General features: G+C 44.5%; 1 protein-coding gene across 1 annotated transcript in view; it reads left to right on the top strand.

Annotated features, from left to right (window-relative positions):
• Window positions 1-26,609, top strand: part of tox3 (TOX high mobility group box family member 3) — a 42,709-nt gene extending 16,100 nt beyond the window's left edge. The window contains exons 2-7 of the mRNA XM_030415436.1: window positions 6,890-6,955; window positions 15,305-15,556; window positions 22,636-22,899; window positions 22,988-23,218; window positions 23,404-23,484; window positions 23,693-26,609. Of these exons, the coding sequence (XP_030271296.1) occupies window positions 6,890-6,955; window positions 15,305-15,556; window positions 22,636-22,899; window positions 22,988-23,218; window positions 23,404-23,484; window positions 23,693-24,565 (1,767 nt within the window). The 3' untranslated portion in view covers window positions 24,566-26,609. The remainder of the gene's footprint in view (window positions 1-6,889; window positions 6,956-15,304; window positions 15,557-22,635; window positions 22,900-22,987; window positions 23,219-23,403; window positions 23,485-23,692) is intronic.
• Window positions 26,610-27,589: the final 980 nt, after the last annotated feature.

Below are 27,589 nucleotides of genomic sequence, written 5' to 3' on the forward strand. Positions count from 1 at the left end.
ATTAGCCAGTAACGGTGCGCGGGGAATAGAAAAATGCGCCTGTGCTGCTAGAGCAATAAGAGAGGACTCAACTCCCAGAAGCTTTCAATGGAGCTTTATGTGAATCCAAGTACCAGAGCTCACAGCACATCCTGCGAAACCGGGAGGAGCAGCGCCATTAGCGCCGCCAAAAAACAAACCAATTTCCAGTGGCAGAGCGCTGCTGTTCTCCTGTATGACATTTAACCGTGTCATTTTTTTTGTTATTAGCTTCCTCAACCCCACTGCAACCTCTCGCTCGGTGGAGAAAGAACGGCGGCGCAGAGCCCCGTGAGCTCGGTTAAAATCCACACCTCTGATACCATCTTGAGTTGGAGTTGCTTCAAAGCTGCCGAGAGTAAACAGCCTTGAGACGTGGCTTAGCGGTAAAAGCAAAGACAACACCGCCGAGCCAAGCCTTTCTCATGTTGCTTCCTCAAGAGCTGCGTGTCCATGCAACGGCGGCCATTGTGAGAAAGCTACACCATGTTTCTGAAGGCCCTCTCCATCGCCTAAGCTCCTTTGTGGCTGTGGGCCAGTGGCTTTGCACCCCGCCAGATCAAAGATGGAACCCCATTTAGCTCGTGCTTTCTTTTAGGATTTGCTCTTGAGAGTACAGAGCGGACTCGACGGAGAGTAAGAAAAAAAACAACAAAAAAAAAAACGGGATGTTGGATGTTGACCCGCATAGTATTTAGACTTCAGGGCTCAGGCATACGGGTCCATTATGACAAACGCTGAGACCATCTTTGTGTTGGCAGCATTTGCAAGTGTAAAGGCCTCAGAGAGAAAAACATAGCTATGGTGAGCCTCGGTGTATTTTAGTTCCATTGTGTGGCGTTGGGGTTGGATGTGGCTTGTGCTGCAAAATTTATGGTGGTAATGTGTTACTATGTTGTCAGTGTGTTCACTGAACATGAAGCCTGGTGACTGAGACCCTTTTTTTTTTTTAAATCTTGATCGTTAGTAATTAGGGAAGGGAAGTGTCTCAATCACAACAGCAGCCTCAGTTGGTTGGTGAGTCCACCATTATAAAAAGCTAAATTCCCACTCCTATTGGATGGATTTCCCATGGTAAGCAGGCATTATAGCTATGATTAGCATGTTAGCATTTAGCTCAAAGCACCGCTGCACGGACTCTTAGCTGTTAGCATAGCTGTGATTCTGGTTTTTAAATCGGTAGACTCATTATTACATTTCTACACAGAGCTGAATATCCCAGAATGACTTTGCATTGTGTTCTTACTCATTCAGTGTCAACGCAGTGTGTGTGTGGGCACAGTTCCTTCCCTGTGAATGACAGCTTCTCCTGCCTGAAATAATGTACCAATGTGGTAAACTCAGCTAATCTCATGCTCAAACACTTTTAAAAGAAATGCAGCGATATTACAAATGCTGTGTTCACCCCGGTCTGTTTGTGTCTCCATGTTATCACTCTTGTGCACCGCATCTGTGCTGCATATAAATGTAGCCCCGAGGAATATGCTGAACACGCCGACTGCGGCTCGCCTTTTACTGTCTTTCAACGCCGCCGTAATGACGGGGAAGCTTGAAAACACATAATACATATTTGCCGAGCTGTGAAATCGCTTAACGTTTTTTTCCCCCCTTTTATTTTGATAGTTAAGCTTGTCATTTTGGTTGGATATGCAAACTTGGTTTCATAGCCCGTGACAGAATCTCGCAGAACGGAGGCTCTCTGCATTTGGGTTTCGCCCATGGCAACCTCCATCCGTGATGTCGCGCTCGCTTATTTTGAGAGACCTCTACGATGACATCTTTCGGTCGTTACGCGTCCAAATTTCAAACCCCGACTTTGACGAAGCTCAAGAGAGAGGTAGCCGATTCCCCCCCGGTCGTCCTCGTAAAACCTCACTCCGCAAGAGTTCAAACTCTTCCTCCAGGTCTTTGTTTACCGAAGCAAGCTGTGCTAACACGTAGTGCAGGCCTCAGTGGTCAGCGTGGTGCGAAAGACCAGATAATCAGCGCACAGCCTGAACAAAACTGTCATCAGCTTGATTCAGATCCCAGATAAGACCTCGACTTTTTCTCACGCCGGATCCTCTGCACTGCTGCAATATTCCTCCCGCTGAGAGGCGGTGGAAGAGTGAGACGCTCACAATGAACTTCCCCTCGATTCCACCTTGTGCAGTTGAGGACTTGCAGCACTAATGGTGGAAGACAGTGCTGGGCTGGGGGAGTAATGATTTTAGCTTTAAACTGAATTACCAATCGATTCGGCCTGCAGATCAGAACACAGGTTGCGAGCCGACTGTGTGGACATGCTGTGTTGTGGAGTCGCTTTACAAATTGACTGCTGCACACATAGGAGGAAATATATCCATAGATGTCAGCCCGGCGCTGGTTGCGCGGCGGCCTGCTGGGCGTGAATAGGACTTGCGATAACCAGAGTGGCAGCTGCGGCGTGTTTGTGCCGAATTGGGTTGTAAATGAGCATGTGTTTGGTGAGCCAGGACCTCGAGAATCGGAAAGATAACTTTCATCCAGAGGCGACGGGAAAGGAAACAGTGCTGCACTTTTTTGAGTTTTTCAAACTCCCCCCTTTTTCACAGAACGAGCGTCTCGAGCTGGCAAAAAGGAAATTGCATAAAATAATACATTGCAAATTACAGCGCGTTTCTCTCCGGATTGGAGGTTGAGCTTTTTTTACTCTGGTGTTTTTTTTTTTTTTGCTTTGCTGTCTTTTATGGAGACCACTGGAGAACATATTAGCGCAAGTGTCATGTTCCAGAGAACACATGCTAGGCTGTGATTACTGAGCTCAAGCTGAACTGTAAAATCGCTTGTCAGCAGTTGATATGTTTCTGGAAAGGCCCGGGCTCTTGATTGAATTAGTTTGGTGGTTTGCAGAGGGGAGAAAGAATGTGCCCAATTGGGTTACCTGCTGACAGACAGCACAGATATTGTGACTTTTTGATCGGGCTTTAAAACCGAGGAACAGTCTGCTGAGGGAGATTTTTTTGTTGTTGGTCTTTTTAACCATGCAAATCTAATTTTCATTCTTTTTTTTATGATGAAAGGCTCTGTCACCTCCCATCTTGCCCCGTCACTCTTAATCATCTAATCACCGTTGACAAAGCAGTATTCGGGGGGGAAGCTACAGCCACGTGTTTACTTTGCATTTGTATGCATGCAGAGATGGCAGCTGTGCTATCAGAGGCTCTTCAGGCGTGTTTTTCTGTGGATCTTGGTCGTCCAGTTCATGTTTACTGATAGGATCTGTGTGGTTACTCCATCATATGGGGGGGAGGGGTGAGACGGGGTCATGTTGGTGCAATATTGCATTCGCCCTGAGGTTGAAATAATTTTGTTTGCTATAATAGCTGTAAAACACCTTATTTCCCACCGGACACTCTCTCATACAAATATTCCTGCACTGGGATTTGAAAGGAGGGGGAAAACATCAAAAAATAACTCTGGCGTTGCAGTGTGCATGCTGATCTTCTTGTTTAAAATCTGATTGTGACTATTTGGTCTGATAATGAGTTACTGATGCTCGCACAATGGGCCCAAAGAACCCATGAATATTATAAACAAAAGGCAGCACTGTGCATTTTACAGAAAAAAAAAAACCTTAGAAATTCATATTCATCCCATTCACTGCGAGGCTGCTTGGTTTCCAGTCTGCCTGCAATCATGCAGACACTGGAGTCTTTTCACGTCGGGATCAGGGTCCATGTAAGCTCTTAATTCTCTCCTGTTAAACAGTTATTGAAGAAATGTGCTGCTGGTGCAGAAGGAGAAATAAAAACACTGAGTGCCCAGTGTTTGCTCTGCCATGTAGCCATGTCTGGCTCTTAGAGCGACTCATATTACAGAGCACCTTTAACCATGAATCCACTCTGTTAATAAAAGCCTCCTACCCACAGCTATTTTAAATCACTCTTTTCTATGGCTCCCCTCCGGGTCCCTAGAAGTACACGGCTGCTTTTTTGGCAATGTGGAGAAGTCAGACGTCGGTTTCTTGAGATTTGTGTAAAACCATTGCTTGAGCTGTTCTGCTGTAGACATTTCAGGCCCGGTCGACGTGTTTCAGGAACATTTATTTCGCTAAAATCGGGCGATTCAACCCCGCTGATTTCCATTTTGTGATTTCAAATTGCACAACACGCGGTGGTTTAGCCCCTCGCGCGGCCCGCCCCAGCTTTTGACTAGCTCGTCACATCATTTTAATTACAGAGCCTTCATTGTCTGCGCTGACCCATTTTAGCGCGATCCCTTACCGTCAGCTGCGCGGTCCCTCCAATCACACTTAATTTCATCTGGCACTTGACTCAATCGGCACTGCCGCGAACATGAGCGCCGGATGCCTCCCCCCCGCCCCCCCCAACCCGCACCCCAAAAGGAAAGAAAAAAAAAAAAAATGAATTGGGAATAACAATAATAATCTCCACTCACTGCTCCGGCCGTCCACTGAGGCTGTGCCACCGCATGGTACGGCCTGCAATGGTGGAGATTGATACCGGCGGCTGGGGACGTTTCTTGGGATGTTAGTCACAGTTCTCTGAGGAGATGAGGAGCTGCTCTTAAAGGGCCCTGGAAGCACAATAAAAGATGACTCACAGGGACGGAGCCAAGGGAGTTTCACACCACTAATTAGCAGTCGGACTGAACTTGATTTTGTTTCTCACTAATGAAGCTAATGTCTGTGCTTTACACTCTTTAATTCAATGATGCCTCTGTGCGGTGTTTGCTTGTAGTTCCTGGTTTGTAAGGATCTACACGCAAAGTGAAGTTGTCATCCACATAAATCAGTCGCATGCAAAGTGGCGTGCAATCGAGCCTCGAAAATTGCGAGACTAACAACTCCACCGAGAAGTTGAAACGGAAGCGGAGACGAAGCTACTCGGCTTAGAGAAACATTTCTCGGCTTGTTTTCCTCCGTGCAACAGGCGGGGGAGAGTGTACGAGCATCTATATTAAAAGTAGCATGAAGATTTCAGACCTGTCTGTATTCCTGCGGGAGTCTCGGCAAAGTGTTTACAACGAAGAGCAATTGTGTGTTCACTCTTTAAAACCCATCCAGAGATACATGGATAGAAAAGAGGAAAATAAAAAATAAAAAAATACAGACACAGCACTGCACAGAGCCGTATCTCCACCCACAATCAGAACAATGTTCTAGTGCTTGGATAGAGAGGGATATCTCAGAGACTTCAATTTGTTATCTGAAAGAAGAACGGGGACGGAGTAACACTTCCTAGATAAGCCCAGCATAAGGTTAATTACCAGCCGAGTGGCTGATGTAACCCAGCCATGTCATGTCTCAAAGTTACACACAGCTGGGAAATGAAGGGGCGCTCGCTATCGACAGATGTTCCTCACTTGAAGCACGTGTGTGTGTGTCTTTTGTACGTCTGCATGTGCATTTGTGCAAACATGTAAACCCCCGGCGCTCGAGTCAGATGTAGTTTAGTGGGGCAGCTCCAGGTAAGACGGCACCGGAGGCCCGGACCAGAACAGAACCACCTGCTTCGGCAACTGCCAGCAGGGCTTGTGGCTCTCCTTGTCGTTGGTGCGTAACACTGTTAACATTGCAGCTGATTCCCCGCTCTCTCTCCAGGGCATAGACTAATTAATGGATACCATTCGCAGTTGATTAGCAGCAGTTTCTTTCGGTAATTACATTCGCATACTAACCACTCAGAAGAGAAAGGAGAAGGGGGGAGAAAAAAAACACAAAAGGCTAGAAAATATATTAATGCACTTCTCAGTTCGCTCTGATCTTAATTTGTTTCCACTATTGTTTGGCTTTCTGCTCAGATAAGAAGCCATTTTTTTCCCTCTCTCTCTCTCTCTCTCTTTCTATTGGACTTCCTCATCTCTTATAATGTTTTAAGAGAGTGACTTTGTAATAAACACACAAAAGAGATTACTGCGGAGCTTTGTTGAAAATGTGTTCTCAGTGGAACCTCGTGAAGACGCGAACCGCGCTGTGATTCTTTCTCCTCCGTGCCGTGTAGGCTGGGTTTTCTTCTTTTTTTTTTTTTTTTTTGCACTCCTCACTCACAGAGAGGTGCATTGTGCTCCTGGGCCCAGCTGCTAGCCCATAATTCTTCATTCTATGTCCCATTGTTCCTACCTGTCAGCATGGTTGTGTCTCCAAAGAAAGGGAAGTGGCTGCCATTTTGCCAGCAGGCTATGTGTGGGTTGTGTGGCGGGTGGGGAGGGAGGCGGGGTTGTGTTGTGAAAACATGTTATTTCTTCCCAAAGTACAGGGTTTTAATGGCCTATCAGCTGTCTGTAAACACTCATGTGTCCTTACATTGTGCGCTTCATCACTGCTTATTACCGCTGGTATCAGCTCGGAGTAGGGTACACTTTTATCAGCGCAACACAATGGATCCAAAAATGCCACGATCAGATTCTTCTTGGTGAAATAAATAGTAAAAAAAAAAAAAAAAGCTCCCATCAACCAAGAAACGCACTCCATCTATATTAAAAACACTCCTCCACCTCCTTATTTCCCCTCAGTATCACTCCCTCTCCCTTAGATTATTTGAAGTTAATAACCTGCCACCGCATCTTGATACTTGGCTTTTGTGATGCAAACATATCCTTAATTGCCATCCCATAAGAGCTGAATAGCCGGACCAGATTCTCATTACCCCGGGGTTTTTGAACCCTCCGACGCCTCTCGCATGCCTCTCGTCATGTCGCGAAATAATGGCAGGGTGGCAGAAGAAAAGGGGGTTAACTCGATGTGTACACAGTGAGCGCGCCAGGAGTGTGACTTATCTGTGTGAGTGACAGGTGTCCGTTATGAAAAGAGGAAGGAGAGAGCCGGAGTTGGATATTATCTGGACACCGGTCGGCTCATTGTGTTTTTTTTGTCTGTCTTCATTTGCAGTTCCAGAATAACAACAACTACATGAACATGGCGGAGGCCAACGGTGCCCTGCTCGCTGCTGGTGATGTGAGTATGCTTTACTTCTTTTTTTTTTTTGTTTGTTACATATTAAAATTACCTCTTGCGCAAATGGAAATTCAACCGGATGCAAACATACTGTCTGATACAAATGCAGGCAAGTACAGTGGAGAAGATCGTCCTCTTGGTACTTGGTAACACCCAGTTTTGTGTAAAAGTAGCCAAAAGTCATACTTAAGTAAAGATACTGTGTCAATGTATTACTTTTGTGAGTCTCCCATACATATAGTTCTTGTATGTAAGCTGTGTACTTGGTGGTGAGTTGGCATTGGCTTTGTGAGCTTTCGCATCGTCAAACCTGATCAATCATCGAGTCTCACATTCAGCATTATTCTGATTATCAGAATCAGTGTTTGATAGATAATGTGCTGCTTTGGCTCTTATGCAAAAATAATGTGTATCTCAAGTTATCAAATAAAGACAGTGGAGTAAAAAGTACAATATTTGCCTTCGAATTTAGTGAAGCAGCAGAAAAATAAAATACTCGAGTCAAGTACAAGTCCCTTAAAAGTTGTAATTAAGTACAGTACTTGGGTAAATGTACTTAGTTACCTTCCATTACTAGTAATACCTCAGTGTATTTGTATTTCTGTTGAGCCCTCTCCCAGGTGTCTTCATTATTTAAGGAAATGTAGGTGGACGGCTGGAAACAGTAACAGCCAATAAAAACATAAGCTCTACATTTCACACCGAAAAAAAAAAAAAGAAAATCCCCTGAAACATCCAGAATGATTAATTCCTATTTCAGTTCCTCCATCTTTGTCATATGCAACATTATTATTATTATTGCCTGGAATGCCGCCTTGTCTTGAGACCCGCTCAAGACAATAAGCTCGCAGAGAGACAAGCCGGGCTCAGCCTATATTGCCGTATAGTAACTTCTGAGCGCTGACGTTGATGCGATCTGACTGCCTTGACTGCGCTCTGTAAGATGAAGTGCTATCCCAGATAGCTGAGGATATAAACACCTGTTTTCTTCCTCTTTTCTGAGATATAATGAAGGAGCCCAAAGAGATCCTATAGTTCTGTCACTTTCGGTGCCACTCTATCTGCCGGCGCCTCCAAAAAAAAAAAAAAAAAAAGTGAGATGTCATCAGCAATTTGAGTCAGCGGCGCTGCTGGAATAACTCTGTGCACTGTACAGTCGCATTAAAAGGAAGAGAAAGGGAATAGTTGTTTCTCTGAGGGTATATAACCGACACTCTGAGCCATAGTAGTCCTAACAGTGTGCTAAATTTACCCGCTCCATTCCCCCTCCACCCACTCCGCTGCCCTGTCATTAGAGACAAGTGCACCAAAAATACCCGTCATCCTCTGTGGTTCAAACGGGCCAATCTCATCCAGTTTAGCGGGGGGAGATTGATCCGGCTTCAAAAAAAAACCCCCACAACAAAGCGACATTTACACTGGCGCTGAAATACTGCGAGAGATGTCACCGTTGACCTCCGCGTTGTCGTTCTGTGTCACTTCGGGGGCCGTCGGGATGCGACTGTGACATCGACGCTCGGTCGGTGTGTGACCTCGTGTTCATAAAGTGGCTTCAGAGAGTGTTATGGAAGAAGTTTAATTTTCCCCTACATTGGCGCTGAGTGGGCGCATCCTCTGTATCCACCGGGGTGCTGGGGGCCTCACTGCAGCGGGGGGCCACGCCGACACAAGCTGCTTGGAGAGCCTTCAGCCCCCCAGCTGTGAGGGCCCACTGTGGCAGTCAGGGGATGGGGAGGCGGGGGATGGGCTGGGGGTAGCTCCTTGAGAGAAAAAGGAAGAAAGAAACAGCGCTGCTCATTTGCATTTTATCAAAAGGAACAACTGTTTCCAGTGTTAGGGCACAGATGGTATTGTGCTTAGGAGAGAGGGACGAAGTCTTAAGTATAGATTTTTTTTCTTTCCTCCTTTCAAGCGATGGAGTGTCTAAAGTATTGTTTGTTGCAACCTGAGCTAAAGGAAGATTAATGTGACTTCCACATTGAGTGGTGAGGTTTCACACTATCTCTGCTGTAATGCTATATTAATCTACTTAATGTGTCTGGCTTGGGCTGAGGGCACAGTGGGAAAGGAAGTCTCCCTTATGTACAGCTAACTTTGACAGCGAGGCTAAATTTATGCCGCCACATGTGGTTAGCTATTGTTTTCAAATCAAACCAGGCGGTTACTGCAATAAAATATGCGCCTTTAATGTACTTTTTGAAGACTCACTTGTACTTTTCTTTTTGGCGACACATGGTTCTCAAACTAGGAATGTGACGGTTGTTATTAGCTTTGAGTTCTTATTTAAAATGATGAACAAAATGCCTGTTTCTGTGTAGAAAGCTTCAGTTGTTAGCAAAGCTACAAGCTAGCATGACACAAATGAATTCTCTGAATGTTTTTCTCTTTTAACAAACTTCAAAATGTATCTCCCTAAGAAACAAATCACTTACTGTAACACATTTGTTGTTTGTTGTTTCTCCCAGTAGTTTTGTGACTTCCATGTTGTTCCTAAGACAGTAGGGTTATGTAAGTTAGCATCAGCACTTAGCTTCAGCTAGCTTCAGCAAGGTGAAATTTGATAGCTTGAATGACTTTTTCTTCCAAACACCTGTTGTGTTTTAAATGAAGAAAGTGATTGATTGGTTTGATTTAAAGCTTGTGTAGGTGTTGTCGTTGTTTTAGCTAACTTCCTGTCCGCTTTGCTGTTACACAAGTATGATACAACAATAATATAATATATTTTGCTAACATTAGCATTAGCCGCTACCACCACCAGGCCAAGTAAGTCTTTCACAGCAAAATATACAAAAACAATGTGTTATTTCTGTCTTTTGAAATAAGAAGACTACACTTTTACTTATTATATGCAGTATTACAGTGTGTGGAGACACTTGTTGCTGGACAAGTCGCTGTCTCTGCACTATAAACATTGCCACAATGCTTTAAAGCGCAATATAAACCTGTTTACATCCGGCTACTATCTGTCTGCACAAGACATACTGTTTATTAAAACAATTGCACAGGGTACGTACTGTCTATGAGGCAGATTGCTTGTACATTAGACCAGCAGACCTGTGTTTGCTGTTTAGATGGCCGATGTATCATTTACCTTATGCACTTAGAGGATGAGATAAGATGACCTTGGTGTGCCTGGTAAAGCGTACATCCTAGCAGGGAAAGCTTGACTGCTTCCCTCAGGGAAAGGGATACTGTACTCTGAGATTGTGTTCCACTCAGATGTATCACTTTACTTTCCCAATTAAATTAGAGACGTGTAATGAACTATAAATATGTAGAAATGGACTACAAATGATCCAAATTTGAAATAATGTTGATTAGGGGTGCCATGGTTGATGTTGTCATTTGAGTAGCTGCACTCTGCCTGTCTAGATATTTGAAACTGGATCCTCAGTCCTGCCTGTATTGATTCTGAGGCCTATTATATGCAGTAATTGCATGCTGCTGCCTTTAACAAGTCTTGGTTATTGCATCTGTGAATTGCATTACTACGTTTATTGAAGGACTGGGAATATTGCCTGAAAAGCTTTTGCTTGCTCTTTGTCCTGATGTTTAAAGAACAGCACAGGGATAAAACACCGGGAAAGAAAAGGGACAATTCACTGAAACACTTTGTTGTACATTTTTGTATAGATATTTTTGTTCCCCAAAACATGAAGCCAAAGAAAGTTGGTGATCCTCTGACTTTTCCTCTCGCGCCACAATGAGGGTGACATTTTAGTTTTTTGAGCTGTGTCATGATAATTAAGTTTGGTGCATGTATCAGTAGTAAAATGAAAGTTTTCCCTTATCCCTGCCCTTGAAATATCGCTATTATCTGCTGGATGGATTGGCACAACATTTCGTACAAATAGTCATGGTTCCCAGGTGATTTTAACTTTTGTGATTCCCTGATCTCATTTGTGATCTCATAAAGAAATGTCTGTTCAATTATTGGGAGGATTGTACCATGATTACTTTGATGAACTCCGTGACTTTTCATCCAGCCACACCATCAAGTCGGCATTTTAACATATTCAATACTTTGGTTTATGACTATTTACCTGCGAGGGTAACGTGATTCTCCTGAGCATCAGCCTTACTTTGTATTTTGTGCCGATTTTCAAACGTTAGCATGCTAACAAGCTAACTAAGATGGTGATACAAATGAAATATCATTAGAAGTTAGCATTGTTGTTGTGAGCAGGTTAGCATCGTGAAGTTAGCATTTAACTCGAAGCGTTGCTCTGCAGTGTACTGTGGTGCATAATCAGGTCATTTGGATTATTAGTGATATATTTGTATGCCGACATAGTGGCTGAACCTCAGACATTGTTCTCGGGCTGAATACAATTAAGAAACATTGGCAGCACAGTGCAGTTTGGTCCAGGTTTACCACCTCTAATAGCCACTAAGACATGGAGATTTCCCACACATCGGCTCAGGATGATCATGTCGGGTGCATCAGGCCTCTCTGTTACAAGCCCTGGCTCTGCCCTCATACCACTGGACCCTGTGGCTGCCAATGGAAAAGACACACACACACACACACACTCCACTCTCCCCCCTCTCTCTGTTGCCCGCCCTTTAACATGTAACATGCCTGCACATCCCAAGCCAGCATCTGGCTTGGCACTTGGCTCTGCTGAGCCGTTCAGAACAATTTAAATGGATAATCAGGCTGGTGATGCAAAGAAAGTGGATTGTGCATCTCTTAATCTCCGATCAGAGCCCCCTAAGCTGCTCCTGGTGCAGAATTAGACTGGCTTTATGTGAAATGACACTAGACAGTGTGCAACACTGTAACACTCTGTGGGTTCCAGTAAAATCTGGCACCTCCTCCCCGGGGAGAAGGCCCTTTTCTTGGCCGACAGCTGACATCTTCCATACCCCACAAATGAGACACAAACGCCATGTCTCCATTATCAGTGCCCGTGGTGCAGATGTTAATTCGTATCATCATTAACAAAGAGAGGCAATGCACACAAGCACAATCTTTGATACTCATCTCGTCCCGTCATCCCTCCCCCACAGTCATTTCTTTCTCTTCCTATCCTCTGCTTCCACTCTGTTTATCAGGCACTAAACACTAGCATTCCTCTCGTCCAAGTACATGTCTGTGTTTTGCTTAAAGGTCAAAGTCATGCTTGTGCAGTACTCCCACAAAAGTGGAGCTCACCTCAGCCAACCCTCTCCTTTGACATCTCAAATCTCTGGGTTGGCTCTGTAATCCAGGCCACACCGCGCCAGCCTATAGGATCCAAGTTGGCCTATATAGTTCTGCCCTGGTTTACCTTGCACAGTGTAACACCAAAGGAAACCTACTTACATCAGCAAATAGTGCCCGTGGTGGAGCAAGAGCAGGAGAATGCAAGTGATATGTTTCCTTCCTCAGAAGCATTCCTGCAAGGGGCTTATGTGGATAAATGTGGCCGGAGTAACACGGCCTGCAGTGTATCTGACTGTACCGGACGAGGCGAGAGCATGACAGCACCGCTACTTTTTTCCCCTCAGAGAGATTATGATAGTGTGCCACTGTTTTTCAGACAGCACATGATATGATACAGATGAGACCGTAGATCTCAAGGCTGGCGTGGAGGTTGACCCCGCTCCACGGGAGAACGAGATGAATGAAGGCCGTGATGAAGAACAGTCCTCGATCTTTCCCACGTGCTGCTGGAACGTTCTGTCCGTGACTCGCGACGGTTTCGTTTAGTATTTGTTTTCTGTGAACGCCGGTGTCACATGCCGCCGAACAGGCCTTATTGTGAACTCAGTTCCAGCGTTTTTTTTGTTGTTTTTTTTTTTTTTTGAGTGGACTGAAGCATGCTATGACAGCAGAGGACTCGGAGTAAATGGCTCCTACTGAAGGTGCTGGTGATTTATTCGGCACTCTGCGAGCCAGAGGCCGGGGCTGTGATGAATATGACCTTAGCTCCTTGTGAAAGGAGAACTGATTCTCTAGCTGTGAAACAAGCACTGAAAAGTGAAACATTGGTAGGGAGCAGGAAGAGAGAAAGGAAAGGGGGAGATGAAAACTCTATTAGCTTCCTCTGCCACTGGAATTCATCAGTGCTTGTCAAGACAGCTGCCCTGAGTAGGCAATGAATTAGTTTCAAGTGTCTGTGTGCTAAAGCAAGCACGGGGAACATTAATACTCCCTAATCAAGGGGCTGTGTTGGCATATTCTCTCCGTTGTCTCCCTTCTGTTATTCTATCCTCTACCGGAGACACAAAGACGAAGACAGGGAAGACATGCCTGGTTAGCTTTGCTGTTGACTAGAGTTGGCTCTGCTGGCAGCCGTGCAACTCTTGCCCTAACATAGATGTATTTCTGAGTGGATGTTTTCACCCTTCATCGAACAAAAACAACGACGTAGGTACACTTTCAGAATACAAACACTCAAACATGCTGGCCGGGCCAGTAGTTGGTGATACAGTCTATATCAGCAATGCATCAAATACCAGAGAAGAACATTCTGAGCTTCTTCTCCTTTGGCAACAACACCTTCAAAACACAAACACTAGTAGCTAACTAATCATTTATTCATAGTAATGTAACACATTTCTGTATGGCTTCTGTATCAGTAGTTTTTGGTACCAGTACCGATACCTTAGCTGATGAGAATCATTTCTTCAGTAGTGAAGTTGAGATCGAGTGACAACACAACTCTAGTAAGGAGGCGATTCGGTCAGTTTCATAAAAGGCGGAAATAAGAGAGGTTTCTGGCACGCGGCCTAGCAGTGCTAACCGAACTGAAATTAGTTGGAAGTTGGCAGTTGTTGTTTCAGGTGCTCATGGTCAATATGCAAAGCATGAATGAGCATCATCTTTCCCTTATTCCTCTGTTTTACATGTCACCACAGATACGCAGAAACCGAAGAGTTTTAGAGAGTTTTGACCTAAAACACAGTTTGAGGTGAGCAGAACTTCAAACCTCTGTTGGGGTAAGAGTTTGAAGCCATGAGATGATGCTTTACCCATAACGAAAAGCTCTAATGTTGTCATGTTTGTCAAGCGTGATCGAACAGAGAGGGTGATAAAAACCAGCTCCCCTTTCAAAGGAGACGGGTTTATCCGACAAAAGTGCGGCACGATCGTCTCCAGGACTCACAATCCCGTTGAAAATGAAACGCAGGTGTGTAAAAAAAAAAGGTGAAAAATCAGCCTGCAGGAGATTCATGGGTGCCTCTTCCAATTGCTATAAATGCCTTTTTACTCCCTCCAAGCCAATTATTTTGAGGTTGTCAGGATTGCATGAAGTCTCGACTAGTTGACGAGGTCACTCGAGCCAGGTTTCAAACTTTAAAAGTGACCCAAGGCCAAGACAGTCAGTGTCTGAGATCAAGCTTGGAGCTCTTACTTTTTGTGTTTCCACTTTAGCTTTTTGAAGAGAGCTGGCTCCATTTTTAAAAACATTTTTTTTTGGTTTCATTTCACATGCTGTTCAACAAACCCAATAATGCTGAGAGTTTAACCTGATTTGTAGCTTCATGCTGCTGTGCATTCAAGCAGCATGCCAAGTGCTAGCAGTTAAAATCGTGTCACTTTTAGCAGGAGACCCGCGCTTTTGAAGAGGTCTCTCGGTAACTTAGCAGCGGCGGCAGCCAAACCCAGCGCCTCGGATAGCACGCTGTTTTTCGGCCCTGTGTTCGGCCGCATGTATGCGGGCCCGCGGCGTGGTCATTGTGAGCATATGAATATATTGGCTTTCCAGAGGGTAGCTTTAATGCAATGTGCAGATGAAAACAAGACCCAAGTAGGTGAACAGTCCCATCTCCAAGAAGGCGCATAAGCAAATTAAGTGTGACCAAAAGCTTTAATTCGAAAGGCAGAAGGATTAGGCTGTTTGATGAGCAGATTTAAGGGTGCAGGCAAGGGGAACAAAAAGAAACACTTCTGGCCAAGCGTAATAATCTTTGAAAATGTTCTTTAAACCCATCTCCCTGTGACGTGTATTTTCACTGCACTTCAACCCAACATCTTCCATCCTCAAGATTAAGGGCTTTTATCATGTATCCTCTCTCTCTCCCGTGATTGCTGCTTGATATTTTTGCTTTTGACGTCTTCTTCTTCTTCTTCTTCTACTTCTTCTTCTTCCGCGCTCGCCTTTTCCCTTCTTTTTTCCCTCAAAGTGGACTTTAATAGGTTTAGGAAATGTTACATCTTAGTGCACTTACAGACAAGTGTATTACCACTCCGCTAAAAAAAAAAAAAAAAACACTCCCTCTCTTAAACAAAGTTGTCTGATTTAATCCCCGAAGGTTTCCTTCCGGCATGTGAGATAAGGCTTACCTCAGCGAACGCTCGCCGGCTGTTTTGTGTTGCCCGGATTTCATGACTTCTTCCTTCTTCTCCTCCTTTCGCAGACTTTTCATACGCCCAGCTTGGGAGACGAGGAGTTCGAGATTCCCCCCATCACACCTCCACCTGAGACGGAGTCCGGCATGGGTCTGTCGGAAGTGGACTCACCTTATCCAGTCATGCCAGAGCCTCCAGTCCCACACAGGGGTCCCTTAATCCCTCAATTCCCGCCTCAGAGCCTGGATCTGCCCTCTATTACCATCTCACGCAACATGATGGACCAGGAAGGGATGCCTGTCAACAACGGCCAACCTGTGGTGAGCACCGCGAAGCATATACAGCGCTAGTAAATCAAGAATCGGAAGAAATCCATTTTATTTTCTGCAACTAGAGTAATGTCAACAAACACTAATCCTACAGAAGCACTCCTCCAGTACGTGTGCTACTTGTAGCTGCAGCTCCAGATGTGGTTTACGGTGGTGCGCCCAAACCAAAGGACATGATTCATGAATGCATACTACCGGAGACCTCTAATATCAGAAGCATACAGTCCTTAAATGAGCCCCTTTTACTGAACCTGTAATGTCACCTTCAGCGTTTTTGTCCGCCTCCTGTTGTCAGTGCATCTGGCCCAGCATCTGGCCTTGTTTACAACGCGGGAGGTATATGATCGCATTGAGTAAATGTCATGATATTATGTTTTTTTTTTTTTCTAAATCAGAGTGCGGATGATCCCCCCCCCCCCCCCCCCCCCCCCCTGTAAGGTGAGCAGATGTGAATAGATCACAGGTGTTAGAGTACAAAGCGTATTCAGCCCCAGAAGGACGGTGAAAATGGGACCCAAAAGTGCCACAGTTTTCACATGCTCATATTTAATTCATGTTGCCTCCAGAAGCCTCTCTTTTTGTGTGTGTGTGTGTGTGCTGCAAATGCTGAGGCATGCTTCTGTCCAATGTCACACGAGGTCTTCAGGAAAAGACGCGCGCTTTGTTTGGAAGTTCAGGATCAGCTTTGTCTTTGTGCCACAGAGAGGTTACCCTTACCGGGAGGGAAGGACTGGACGGATATATTTTTAGCTCGGTCCTTTTCTTTCCTCTGGTGCAAACGGCACACAAAGTAATCAGTCTCTCTATGTTGATGCTGTTATGTGCTATAGATTGTTAGATTGTTGTCTCGGGGTGGAAAGGCATTTTCAAAATGCCACAATCATAGGAGCATTGAGGAGGAAAAATGGAAATGTCACTGGCTGACTAGTTGTCTTACAGACCTATTACAAAAAAAAGAAGAAATGGAAGATTCATTTGGGGGGAGAAGAAAAGGAAAGGACAAAGGCACGAGCGGGAGAGATGATGATGATGTTGAGTTTTGCTTTGTGTACCGCGGATCACATTCCATTAAGACAAGGTCATTATAACTGAGTGAATAAATGAAATGTGTTTCAGACTCGCCCCCGCCCGCCCGCCCATCACTGATAGTATCGATATTTATTTACATTCCATATGAGAAAGAGGCCATAAAATTTTACAGCTCTTTTTTTTTCCTGCTTCTCTGCTTCTGGCATGTAAAATAATTGCGGCTTTTAAAATATCTCCGCCCGCATACAGTAAGTGAGCCCCCAGAAGGCTTTTGCCTAAAGAATTTTCATTTCATGGTCAGTTAAGCTTTCTACATCTGGAAGAAACGGAACCTTGACACAATTACATTCCTGACTGTTCTCACGACTTGCTGGAGGATTAGATTTGATTCTCAAACATTATTCCTCTTTAACGCCATTTGCATGGCTCATGTCTCTGATTGTGCCGAGACTCTATTAAAAAAACGGAGGGAGAGAATGTGGGTTTCTGCTCCTTGCCTCGTGGCATTGTCGTCGGCACACCACTCACTCCTTATCAGTCATCGCACATTGTACGGCCGGGGACGGCTCGCGGTTGGCCCTTCATTTTTTCCTGCAAATGGGATTGATCCACAAAAGTCTTGTGCCTATAGAAACTCTATTCATCTGCGGCTTTTTTAGGCGAACGCAACTTATAAACGAGATAAGTAGCGGCGCTGTTCGCAGTGTTTCCATACAGAGACAGTGATTTACGGAGGCCCTAAGAGAGGTGTTTTGTCATTTTGTCAGCGCACTGATAAAGGAATGACAACCTTATATACATGATTACATTCCGTGTTATTTGTTATGGCTGCAGGGGCAAACAAATAAACCGTGCACTTCTGCAATTACATTTTTCATCAAGCCTCCGTGCTCATATTTCCCAAACACTCGTCTTTGGTTTTCTTTTCTGTATACGAGCCGACTGCTGGAGAATATTTAGTGCGCGCGAAAGCATGTCTGTTATCACAACTTGGTGAGAAAGCGAGCCAGTGAATATACCTGGGCTATTTTCAAAAAAAAAAAAAAAAAAAAAAAAAAAGCTTCTTCCATGTCATCACATCGCCAAGTGTTCTGCTAATTCCTCTCCCCCATAACGTTCAGCGTATGTCTCGCAAATTGGCCACAGACGCCGGGCTTCTACAAAGAGAAAATACATTTTTTCTCTCAGCTGCAATGTGCCTGGCAAGCCCTGAATCTGAAGTCATTATTTATTTAATCTGCTCTCCTAACAAGCTTCTGACTCTCATTTTTGTCTCCCAGCATGTGTCCTCCTGATTTGTGATTGAATCTCAATAGTGCCAAATAGTACTGGAGTTAGAGCTGCCAGTATTGCTTTATTCACAATTTCTTCTCGATTTTCTCCCCGCTGCACAGCGAGGGTCTCTGGGTTCTATTTCAAAAAACACCTGGTGCCTTCACCACATTTTAGCTTTTTTTTCTTGACACATGTAAGCATGCACTGAAATGTCCCCTGTGATTGGATTGGAAACCGACAGGAGTCAACTAGTTGGATTAGATGTTAAAATCAATATTTAGGAGATATGAGCCCCGCTGTCCTATCACATTTACCCCTACGTGGTGATGCATTATATATTTTTCATTACCATCTAGCTGTTTCACATACCATCGGCTGTACAAGCAGCAAAGACGCGCTAACATCTCACACCACGCGGGGTGTTTGCAAGCGCATGCATCATGCAAGATGAAAGCGAGGCCGAGAAAGCTATTTGTAGTTTGTTGTTCACATGAATTGATATGCCTTGATGTTGTGTAGATTGCCACAGAGTATAATAGCCTCAGTTTTTGACCGGTCAAAAAAACCTCTATATCCTGAATTAAATGGAAAATGTGCGCACTGTAGCAGAAAGCATGTTTTTCTACACTTCCCTCTTATCTCCCTTCCAAGCCAAGAAGCACTGACATGAGTTGTACATCAATTTAAGAGAGTGGATTTTTTTTTTTCCCCCGCTCCGTTTCTTTTTTTTTTCTCTCTCTCTCTCCCTCGACAGACAGCTATTGTGACATATTGGGTCAGTCAGAAATGAAAGATATTCATGCAGGCATGCAATACTTGTAATGAAGTCTCAGCTTGACCTTCTGCATGATTGATTCTGTAATTTACTTTTCTCAGGCAGCTCTCAAAATGAAATGATGTCATGTTGGACAAGTTTTAAATACCCATAATGCATCAGGAGGAATGGTGGAAAAGGGGGTATGGGTCAGTGGCTGTACGGGACCGAGGGGAGGGAACCCACTGGCCTCTCAGTCCGAGCGGGAGGGGGGAGGGAGAGATTTGTTTTTAAGTGTGGGTTAGAGGTTGGGGGAGAAAGATGGACTGAGTTTGCACACCACAGAGCGAGAATGACAGAGAAGTGTGTTTGACTGAGACAGGGCAGAGGAAAGAAAAACAATTTATCTTCATGCTATTATAGCCTTTACCGGCATTCAGAATTCCATTTTTCTCATTTGGCTTAAGCACAGACTTTCAGCAGGTTGCTGAAAGTGGAGGAAAAAAAAATAAAATGATGTGCCCGTTTAGAAGGCGAGTAAAGGAATATGTGCAGAGCACTGATAAACTATCTTTAATAGGACTGACCTTTCATGCTGGCGAAAGTTACTGGGGGATTCATCCTTATAATTACCATATAGATGATTTTACCCCTCTCCTGCCATGGAACATTTCCAAGAGCTCTGGCATTGATTGAATGGAAATTGAACTTGTTAACATTCTTTTCAGCCTGTTACAGCTCAGTACATGGTGCCACTGTTCATACATTCTGCCCAAATTCTGATTTCCAATATCTCTTAGAACAGACTGGATCCTGCTTTTCACTGACATCAGTGTTGAGATTTTTATCACATAGCGAATGCATAATGTTGCATTTAGAGTCCAGCTGCTGTGTTTATTGGCCGCGCGTTTATTGTGGAAAGGGTTTCACAACATTGGCAGTGGTATTTTTGTATTTTTTTTCCCCCCCCTCATCTGCTGGTTTTTCAGAACATGTTGCGTGGCTCTGTGTGGAGTGTTTGCTGTGTTAAGTGTAGATGAGGCCAACGTTAATGTCGAAAACAAGCTTTTTTTTTTTTTTCCCCCTGTTTGCAGCATACTGTTGAGGGAACGATGTTGTCGCCACCTTTCAGCTCTCACGTTCAAAGCAACACAATGGGGAATAATAAAAAAATGAATTTTCCATTAAATAAAAAAAAAAAAATAAAAAAACCTTTATTGATCGTGACGTAGATTTCAGCTTCTCGTCTGACGTGCGAACACAGGCGGCACCTCGACGCGCCGACCTGAGGAGGGCACATCTGGCCACTGTGCACTCAAGATAAGGACTTATTTGCAGATTTACGATGACTATCAAAATATCTAGTCGGATCTCTGCTGTGACTGCTGACAATGCTGCAATCAAAATGCAAATGCGAAAGGCAGAGGAACATAAATAAACACCCTCGCACCGGATTCATACTCACAATCAAGGCGACTGTTAAGATGATTTCTTTCACTAGCGTGTTATTAGCTGTTATCTTTTTCATTCAAATCAGTCGTGCTAATGGCGGCGCTTCGCTGACATAACCGCCGCCGCTCTTTTGTGAACACGGGAGTGAAAGAAAAACAAATTTGCTTCTGCCCCGGTTATGGCTGTATTGTGTCATAAAAATAAGACATTTAGCAGGCTGTTGAATGTGATATCATCGAGTGTTTAACTGTGGTCATCAGTGTGTGTTTTTTTTTTTTTCTTTCATTTTTTTTTCTTAAATGCACAACATCCAAAGGCTATTTAGAAAGAAATCACCATATTCCAAACAAATGGCAGAATGGGCCGCTGCTCTAAGTCAAAACTGCATCATTGGGATCGAGCAAAAGTGTTATTATACAGATGGCCACGACTAATGAGCTCAGTGTGCGCGTCTTTGATGTTCGCAGCGAGCAGAGTGCAAACTGCGAGCCATCGTGTTCGCAGTAATGAAGATGACAATGGCACTCGGAACATGGCGGGCCGCAGATATGTAAATCACAGTCGTTTGGTCACTGGCTTGTTTATTGCAGCTTTTATTTGCAAAAAAAAAGTGAAAAGCTCCCACATTTAAAGAATCGCATCAATACATCTTCAATTCCCTCCCCCCCCCCACCAGCCTTTTGCACAATCGTCCTCGCACATGTAAATATAAAGCCGCTCTCACTGCTCAGATTGTATTTATGATAAGCAGTAGACGTGGCATATGAGAAAGAAATGGATTGTAGATCCAATATGTTTCTGTTTGAAACGGTGTTACAATATTGTTTTTGAAGACGGGCATTCATAAGGTTCTTTCAATAAAGCCAGGTGTGTGGGTTTATGATGTGTTGATGTTGGGAGAGATTGGGTTTGTGCTGCTGAATACCAGATGGATGTGCCCAGGGAGAACAAATCACCTTTTCTGTTGCGCTCACGTCCCCCCTCCTCTGTTCCATGTCAGCTCTGCTGGCTCTCTGATCAGTCTTACCTCTGGGGAGCTGGCAGTCCTTGTAATTTCATCCTCGGCACAATCAATGCAAACATGTTACCTGCAACCCCTCTCTGAGACTCTTTCAAGAACCAAATGCTTCAACCAGGAAAAAAGTGAAAGAGATTTTGAAAATGTTATTACATTATACCCTCGATAGCGGGAGGGAGGGGACCTGTCCAAAGCTCTTAAGCTTCATTCCTTCAGCCAGTTGATTTATGGAGTTGATTATATAGAAGTTTTTGGCTTTTTTTTCTCCCACTATTTGGCAGTCAAACATGATCTATGAAAGGTGCCTCTTTCACAGAGTAATAACCTTACAGTAATGTTACACCAAAGCATATAGGCTTGTGGCCGCCTCAAACTAAACTGACATGTAGCTGCATGCATGCAAACCGCTGCTCAGTCTTTTTATTGTGGCATTTGAAGTTATGTGCCACAGTGCAGGGAAGTGAGTCCACTGTTCCCCCTCCAGGGACCGGGCAGTCAAAAGCTGTGTCACAGATTTCCATACAATAGAGTTCTGAAATGAATCAACTGAGCTGTGTGGCCATCTATTACGGTCTTATAAATTTGGCTTCTCGGGTGTCAAGATAATTTATCATGGCCTGTAATAGAGACATTTAAGACCCAGGACATTGTGACATGTGATCTGCCACATAACAATCCACAGAATCCAATGACCCGATTTCCTCTTTGGTAAAGAGATACAGCCTCTTGAGCTTTGTGCACTGGGCAGTAGAGTGTCTCAGCGAATACAGAGATGTCTTTGAGATGGAGGAATGAGGCGCAAGTCTATGCAGGCAGCACCTCAAGGTAGGGTCGAGCGATGTTGCAAAGAATAATGTCATGATTTATGTCCACCATCTAAACTGCGGTCTTCTTGCACCATTGAAACAAATATTGCATTAAGGATACTGATATATTTTGCAAACAGAGGCCGGACTAGTTCAAGTTGCTTTGTAAGTATGTGGTCTAGGGAGCGTTTGCAAATTGGGACATGGACCAAATGCTGACATCTCGCCTACGTCTTCCCACTTAGCAAACCGCTCTTTCCAACGTAACATCTATTTGTCAGGCCGTTGTCGAGCATTTGGTCGATGTTTCACCAACGTCTTCCCAATCTTTCCAACGTAATTCATGCCAATGTCTGCAAGATGTATCAGTGCTAGGTATATCTCACGCTGAATGAGAAGTTGCCCAAGGAAGAGCCGTGTGAGGTAATTCATCCAAACAGCATAACCATCTAGTTGGCTACGTCGCTCTATTGGTGTGTTTACGAAGCATTTCACTGCTGGTCAGTGAAGGTCTGTCAAGTTTGGAAACAGCAGCAAGGGGACGTTAAATATTGTGTTTTCTACAATACGCCCGAAGACTAGATTGTAGATGCTTTCAGGAACGGACGTGATCAAAATCATCAGCTCGCCCACCCCTGCCTGAAGCGAAGCGTGACAGCAGAGGGAAAGGGATCAATGATATATTATGTTTGATTGTTATTTTCTTAACAAGCTTTTGTATCGATTCCTTCTGCAGAATGTCGGTCCAGGCCATCTGCGCCAGTACCCACCCAACCCGGCCATGGTGATGAAGTCCATCATCAGCATGAACAGCCCCAACGGGATGTTATCAAGGAATCAGCTGACCACCATCAACCAATCCCAACTCAACGCACAGTTGAGCCTAAACATGGCCGGGCCCAACATCACCCACACTTCCCCGTCACCGCCCGCCAGCAAGTCGGCCACGCCGTCTCCCTCCAGCTCCATCAACGAGGACGACCAGGAAGAAGGCAACCGGGTGAGCAAAGTTAGAAGTCGTTCAGTTAATAAACGACCTGCGGTTGTAGAAGACGTTTTTCTCAATTTCTTTATCTCAATCGTTGCAGGTCATTGGTGAAAAGCGACCCGCCCCCATAGATCCCGCAAAGAAGCCCAAGACTCCAAAGAAGAAGAAGAAGAAGGATCCCAATGAGCCTCAGAAGCCAGTGTCAGCCTACGCCCTGTTCTTCAGAGACACCCAGGCTGCTATTAAGGGTCAGAATCCCAACGCCACCTTCGGAGAGGTGTCCAAGATTGTGGCCTCCATGTGGGACGGCCTGGGAGAGGAGCAGAAGCAGGTACTACAAAGTTTCATCATTACAGAAAGTTAGCTGGTCAGAGATTCAGATTTAAGAAGGACGCAAATGTGTATATATAGTATGAGAACTGTGTAATGCACTCCATATTGCCTTTGGTCTGAAATTATCGCTAATTAAAGAGAAGTTTTATTTGTCTATTCACACATACCTTTGTGTCATCACAGGTTTACAAAAGCAAAACAGAAGCTGCAAAGAAAGAATATTTAAAAGCCCTCGCTGCGTACCGCGCCAGCCTGGTTTCCAAGGTGAGAAACTGTTTCTTCTTTTCACCTGACAAATGTGTGAATTTGACTGAAAAGTGAATTGAATTTGTAATGTATTAACTGTGAATTTGCAGAGAGCTCTTTTGCAATGACAGAAATAACTGAAGGAATTTGAGGTATAGGAACTATCGAGGAAACTTGTAGTCAGAGGGAAAAAAAACTTTTTGTTTTGGTGTTTTTCTCCTTCCAGGCTGCAGCAGAATCAGCTGAGGCCCAGACTATCCGCTCGGTACAGCAGACCCTGGCCTCCACCAGTCTGTCCCCAGGCCTTGTGCTGCCTTCACCCCTCAACCAGCACCCCTCCATGTCAGCAGCTGCCCAGGCCCTCCAACAAGCCCTCCCACGGGCCATTGCCCCAAAACCTCTGCAGATGAGACTAGGAGGGAATCAGATCGTGACCTCGGTTACGGTCTCCCACCCGAACATGTCCTCCGGGATGCCCCCGCAGATGCTCGGCCAGATGGGTGCCGGAGGGGGCATGGTGGCAGGTGCCCAGTCCACAGCGGTGTCTCAGATGAGCCCTCCCATGCAACCGGTGCAGCAGCATGCCATGCAGCAGCTCCAGCAGCAGCAGCAGATGCAGCAGCACCTCCAGCACCATCAGATGCAGCAGCAGCAGATGCATCACCAGCAAATCCAGCAGCAGATGCAGCATCAGCATTTCCAACACCACCTCCAGCAACAGCTGCAGCAGCACCACATGCAGCAGCAGCAGCAGCAGCAGCAACAGCAGCAGCAGCATCAGCATCAGCATCAGCAGCAGCATCAGCAGCAGCAGCAACAACAACAGCAGCAGCAACAGCAGATGCAGCTGCAGCACATGCAGATGCAGCATCAGCTGCATCAGCAGCAGATTCAACATCTCCAGCAGCAACAACAACAGCAGCAGCAGCAGCAGCAGCACCAGTCCCAGTGTTCTCCACCCCAGCACTCTCCTGGTACACCACATTCAGTGGGAGGCTCCGGGTCCCTCGGCAGCCCCCAGTCGGCCCCACAGCAGCAACCACACCCCTCCCAAATCCAGGCCCATGCCCAGGTCCTGTCCCAGGTCAGCATCTACTGAGCCAAATGGAAATCCTATCTCAAAGAACAGGAATAGAATAAAAGCATCATTCCACGTTGCTTTTCTAAGTTGCACTTAAGAAGTGTGTAAGAATTAGAATGTTATACAAAGAACTTGTCCATTGTTATAGACGGATATGCACACGCGTGTACAGGGGGTTAACGTGTTAACTGGGTTATTTCTGTCGGCGGCGTAGCTGCAACAGAAGCCTGTTAGGGTGAACACCCAGTGATTGTTTATTTGTTTGTTTGTGAGGTCTTTCAGTTGTCAATTAAAACTGACTGGGCACACAACACGTTGAAAGACGTGTGTCTTTCACTGTTTTATTTAACAATAAAGCTTTATTTATGAGACCTGAGTGGTCAGTTCAGCGCAGCAGAAGGACATTTTGAATGCGTTTTCAAGAAAAAGGATTTCTATCAGCTCTCGCCTGGACTGAGTGACTCACAGGATCCTTGCTGGAAACCAGTAAACCCACACATCAGTCTTTGTTCCCACACTGGCCAGTATATAGCGAGACTTTCTTTACTCCAACCTTTCTCTTTCACCCATCGTTCTCACAGATGTGACTGTTCAACAATGGCATGGAGGAAATGGCTGATCGAATCATCACGTCGGAGCGCCCAGTGATATTTGAACACGCTGCAGCCATGTCGCAAACGCAGACAATGTCACGAGGGGGAATACGGGGAACTGAAAATAAAAGATCTCTGGATGAACGACTGAACAGACTGAGACAGAGACTGCCATAAATCATTTATGTCATCACATCCTCGAACTGTAGCTGTAATCTGCTGTACATGTTTTGTAGAGTGGGGAGAGACGAAGCCTCCTTTATTCAGTAATCGACCCTCCAGATGATTTTTTGCCCAAAAGTGTGTAACTGGCGCCCCCCCACCACCACCACCACCACCCCACCCCCTCCAAAAAAAACTTCTTCTTTAATCTATTTGTTCTTACTTCAGATGTTTAACGATTAAATTATGTTTTTATTTTGTGTAACAAAGGGGATATTTTATGGTAAATACAAATTTCCGGATCAAGGCAGATGGTTTGGGGATTGATGTATTTTTACTCTGCTCCTTGATACCGTCATTGTTTTAAAAACGGGGAGAAAAAAAAACAGTAACACAAGCAGAGCCAGTTTGTTGCACTGCCAAAAGCCAAGTGAAAAAGGCATCGGAGGTATTTTTGCCAGCTGTACAGAAGTCCCTGCGGAGGAAAAAAAAAGAAAATGTTGTACATTTTTCATATCACCTGTTGTAAAGTTTTAATATGTGAGGCTTTAATTAAAACATTGTTAAACGACCTGTGGATTGCTATATCACATAGTGCATTTCTGCTCTTTTATACTTTTTTATGAGTTACGATAGCAGCGATTTAATTTTATTTGTATTTTGCTTACAAATCAACCGCTTTTGAAGAAAAAAAAACAAAAAAAACCTGTCGACATGGACTTCTTGGAAAGTTGTTTTGCAGCTCACGATAGGAAAAGTAATTTAATGTTTGAGTTTTTTTCTTCTTTTTTTTTTTTTTTTTTGCTCGGCCATGACGACGAATCCAGAGACATTCCATCACTAATATGATAGTAGCCATAATTTTGTATGAAGTATTATATATTTCTTTGTGTCTCTGTTCAAAATTAAACTATCAATCACAAATATTTATTTGAAGGAATCGCATTATTTCAAATTTATGCCAGCCATAATTTTCCACGAGGTTATTTCTCCACGTCTTCTTTGTTCGGGAAACTAGATACACTGATAAATATTCATAGCGCTCAGCTCTTTATGAGAAATTGGAGAATAAATTTGTATGTTTTCTATGGAGTAATTCTATAAGGGGGAAAAAAGAAAAGATGGCAGGGGTCTATGAGCATTCATGTTGGCGTTATTATAGTGTGTGCTGTTTCTCAGTGATTTGAATGGAAGTCCATTGTAACTGTGTGTACAAAAAGAAAAAAAAAAGAAAACAGTGTTGATACTGGACAAGGTCAGCATGTAACTGGTACTTGTCTCAATAACAGTCCCCTTCTCACACACCAGTGCATTGGATTCTGCCTCTTTCTTACTCCCTTCAAAATCGCTTCATTTCCAAGACATCCCCAGGGGTTTGCTGAGCTCCCTTGAATAATATGGCGAGCGGGGGAGGGAAGGCAGGCAAACAATAATTATCATATCTTCACAATAGCCAGTGAATCCACTGGCCCAGAGAAAGGCCTGTTTTTTTTTTTTTTTATTATTATTATTATTATTCCAAAGGCAGCTGAGACGTTTTAAACACGAGTTACTGTTTGTTACAAATTAGGGGAGAGAATCTGCTCCTGTGCTTCTGTGATAGCAGCTTGATAGAATTTCTTACATTTTGGTTTTGTTTTCAATTAGTTAGTTGTAGCTAAAGCGTTTGTAATTTGTGCCGAGGCCCTGCCGTCACTGCTGCTGCTGCTGCTGCTGCTGCTGCTGCTGCCGCCGCGGTGATCGACTCTTCAGCTCGGAATGGAAACGATGCCCATTTCTCTGCCGTGATTAATTGCGAGCATCTGTCCTGTCAGAAGCCCGAGTGAAGAGGTCTGCAGCAAAAACTGCAAATAAGCGCTGGCAACAGTCTTAAAGTGCTTATGATGAAATGAAAATTAAAAACAGCAAGTGCCGTGCATGACCTGAATCTTAACACGGGGGGGAGAAGAGGAGAATGTGAGAGCGGGTGTCCATGGATACCAAACACATGCTTTAAAAACACACAGTAATGAGGCTCTGGGAAATCGCCGTTATTATTCTGAACAGATTCACAGCAGAGCCCATTAATAATGCATGGAGCTCCTTGTTATTCCATAACCCCTCAGTACTGCGGTCACTGTGTGTACAAATATCTCACAGCCAGGGCTGGAGTTATGGGACTCTGCAATAAAAAGGTTACAGATATTTTCAAAACACTGCTGCACTCACACACATGATTCACCGTGACACGCTGTAATACATAATGCGCCGCTCCTCCTGTGATGGGCTTTGGTTTAATTTGAGCAGG

Source organism: Sparus aurata, chromosome 4, assembly GCF_900880675.1.
Source record: "Sparus aurata chromosome 4, fSpaAur1.1, whole genome shotgun sequence".
NCBI lineage: Eukaryota > Metazoa > Chordata > Actinopteri > Spariformes > Sparidae > Sparus > Sparus aurata.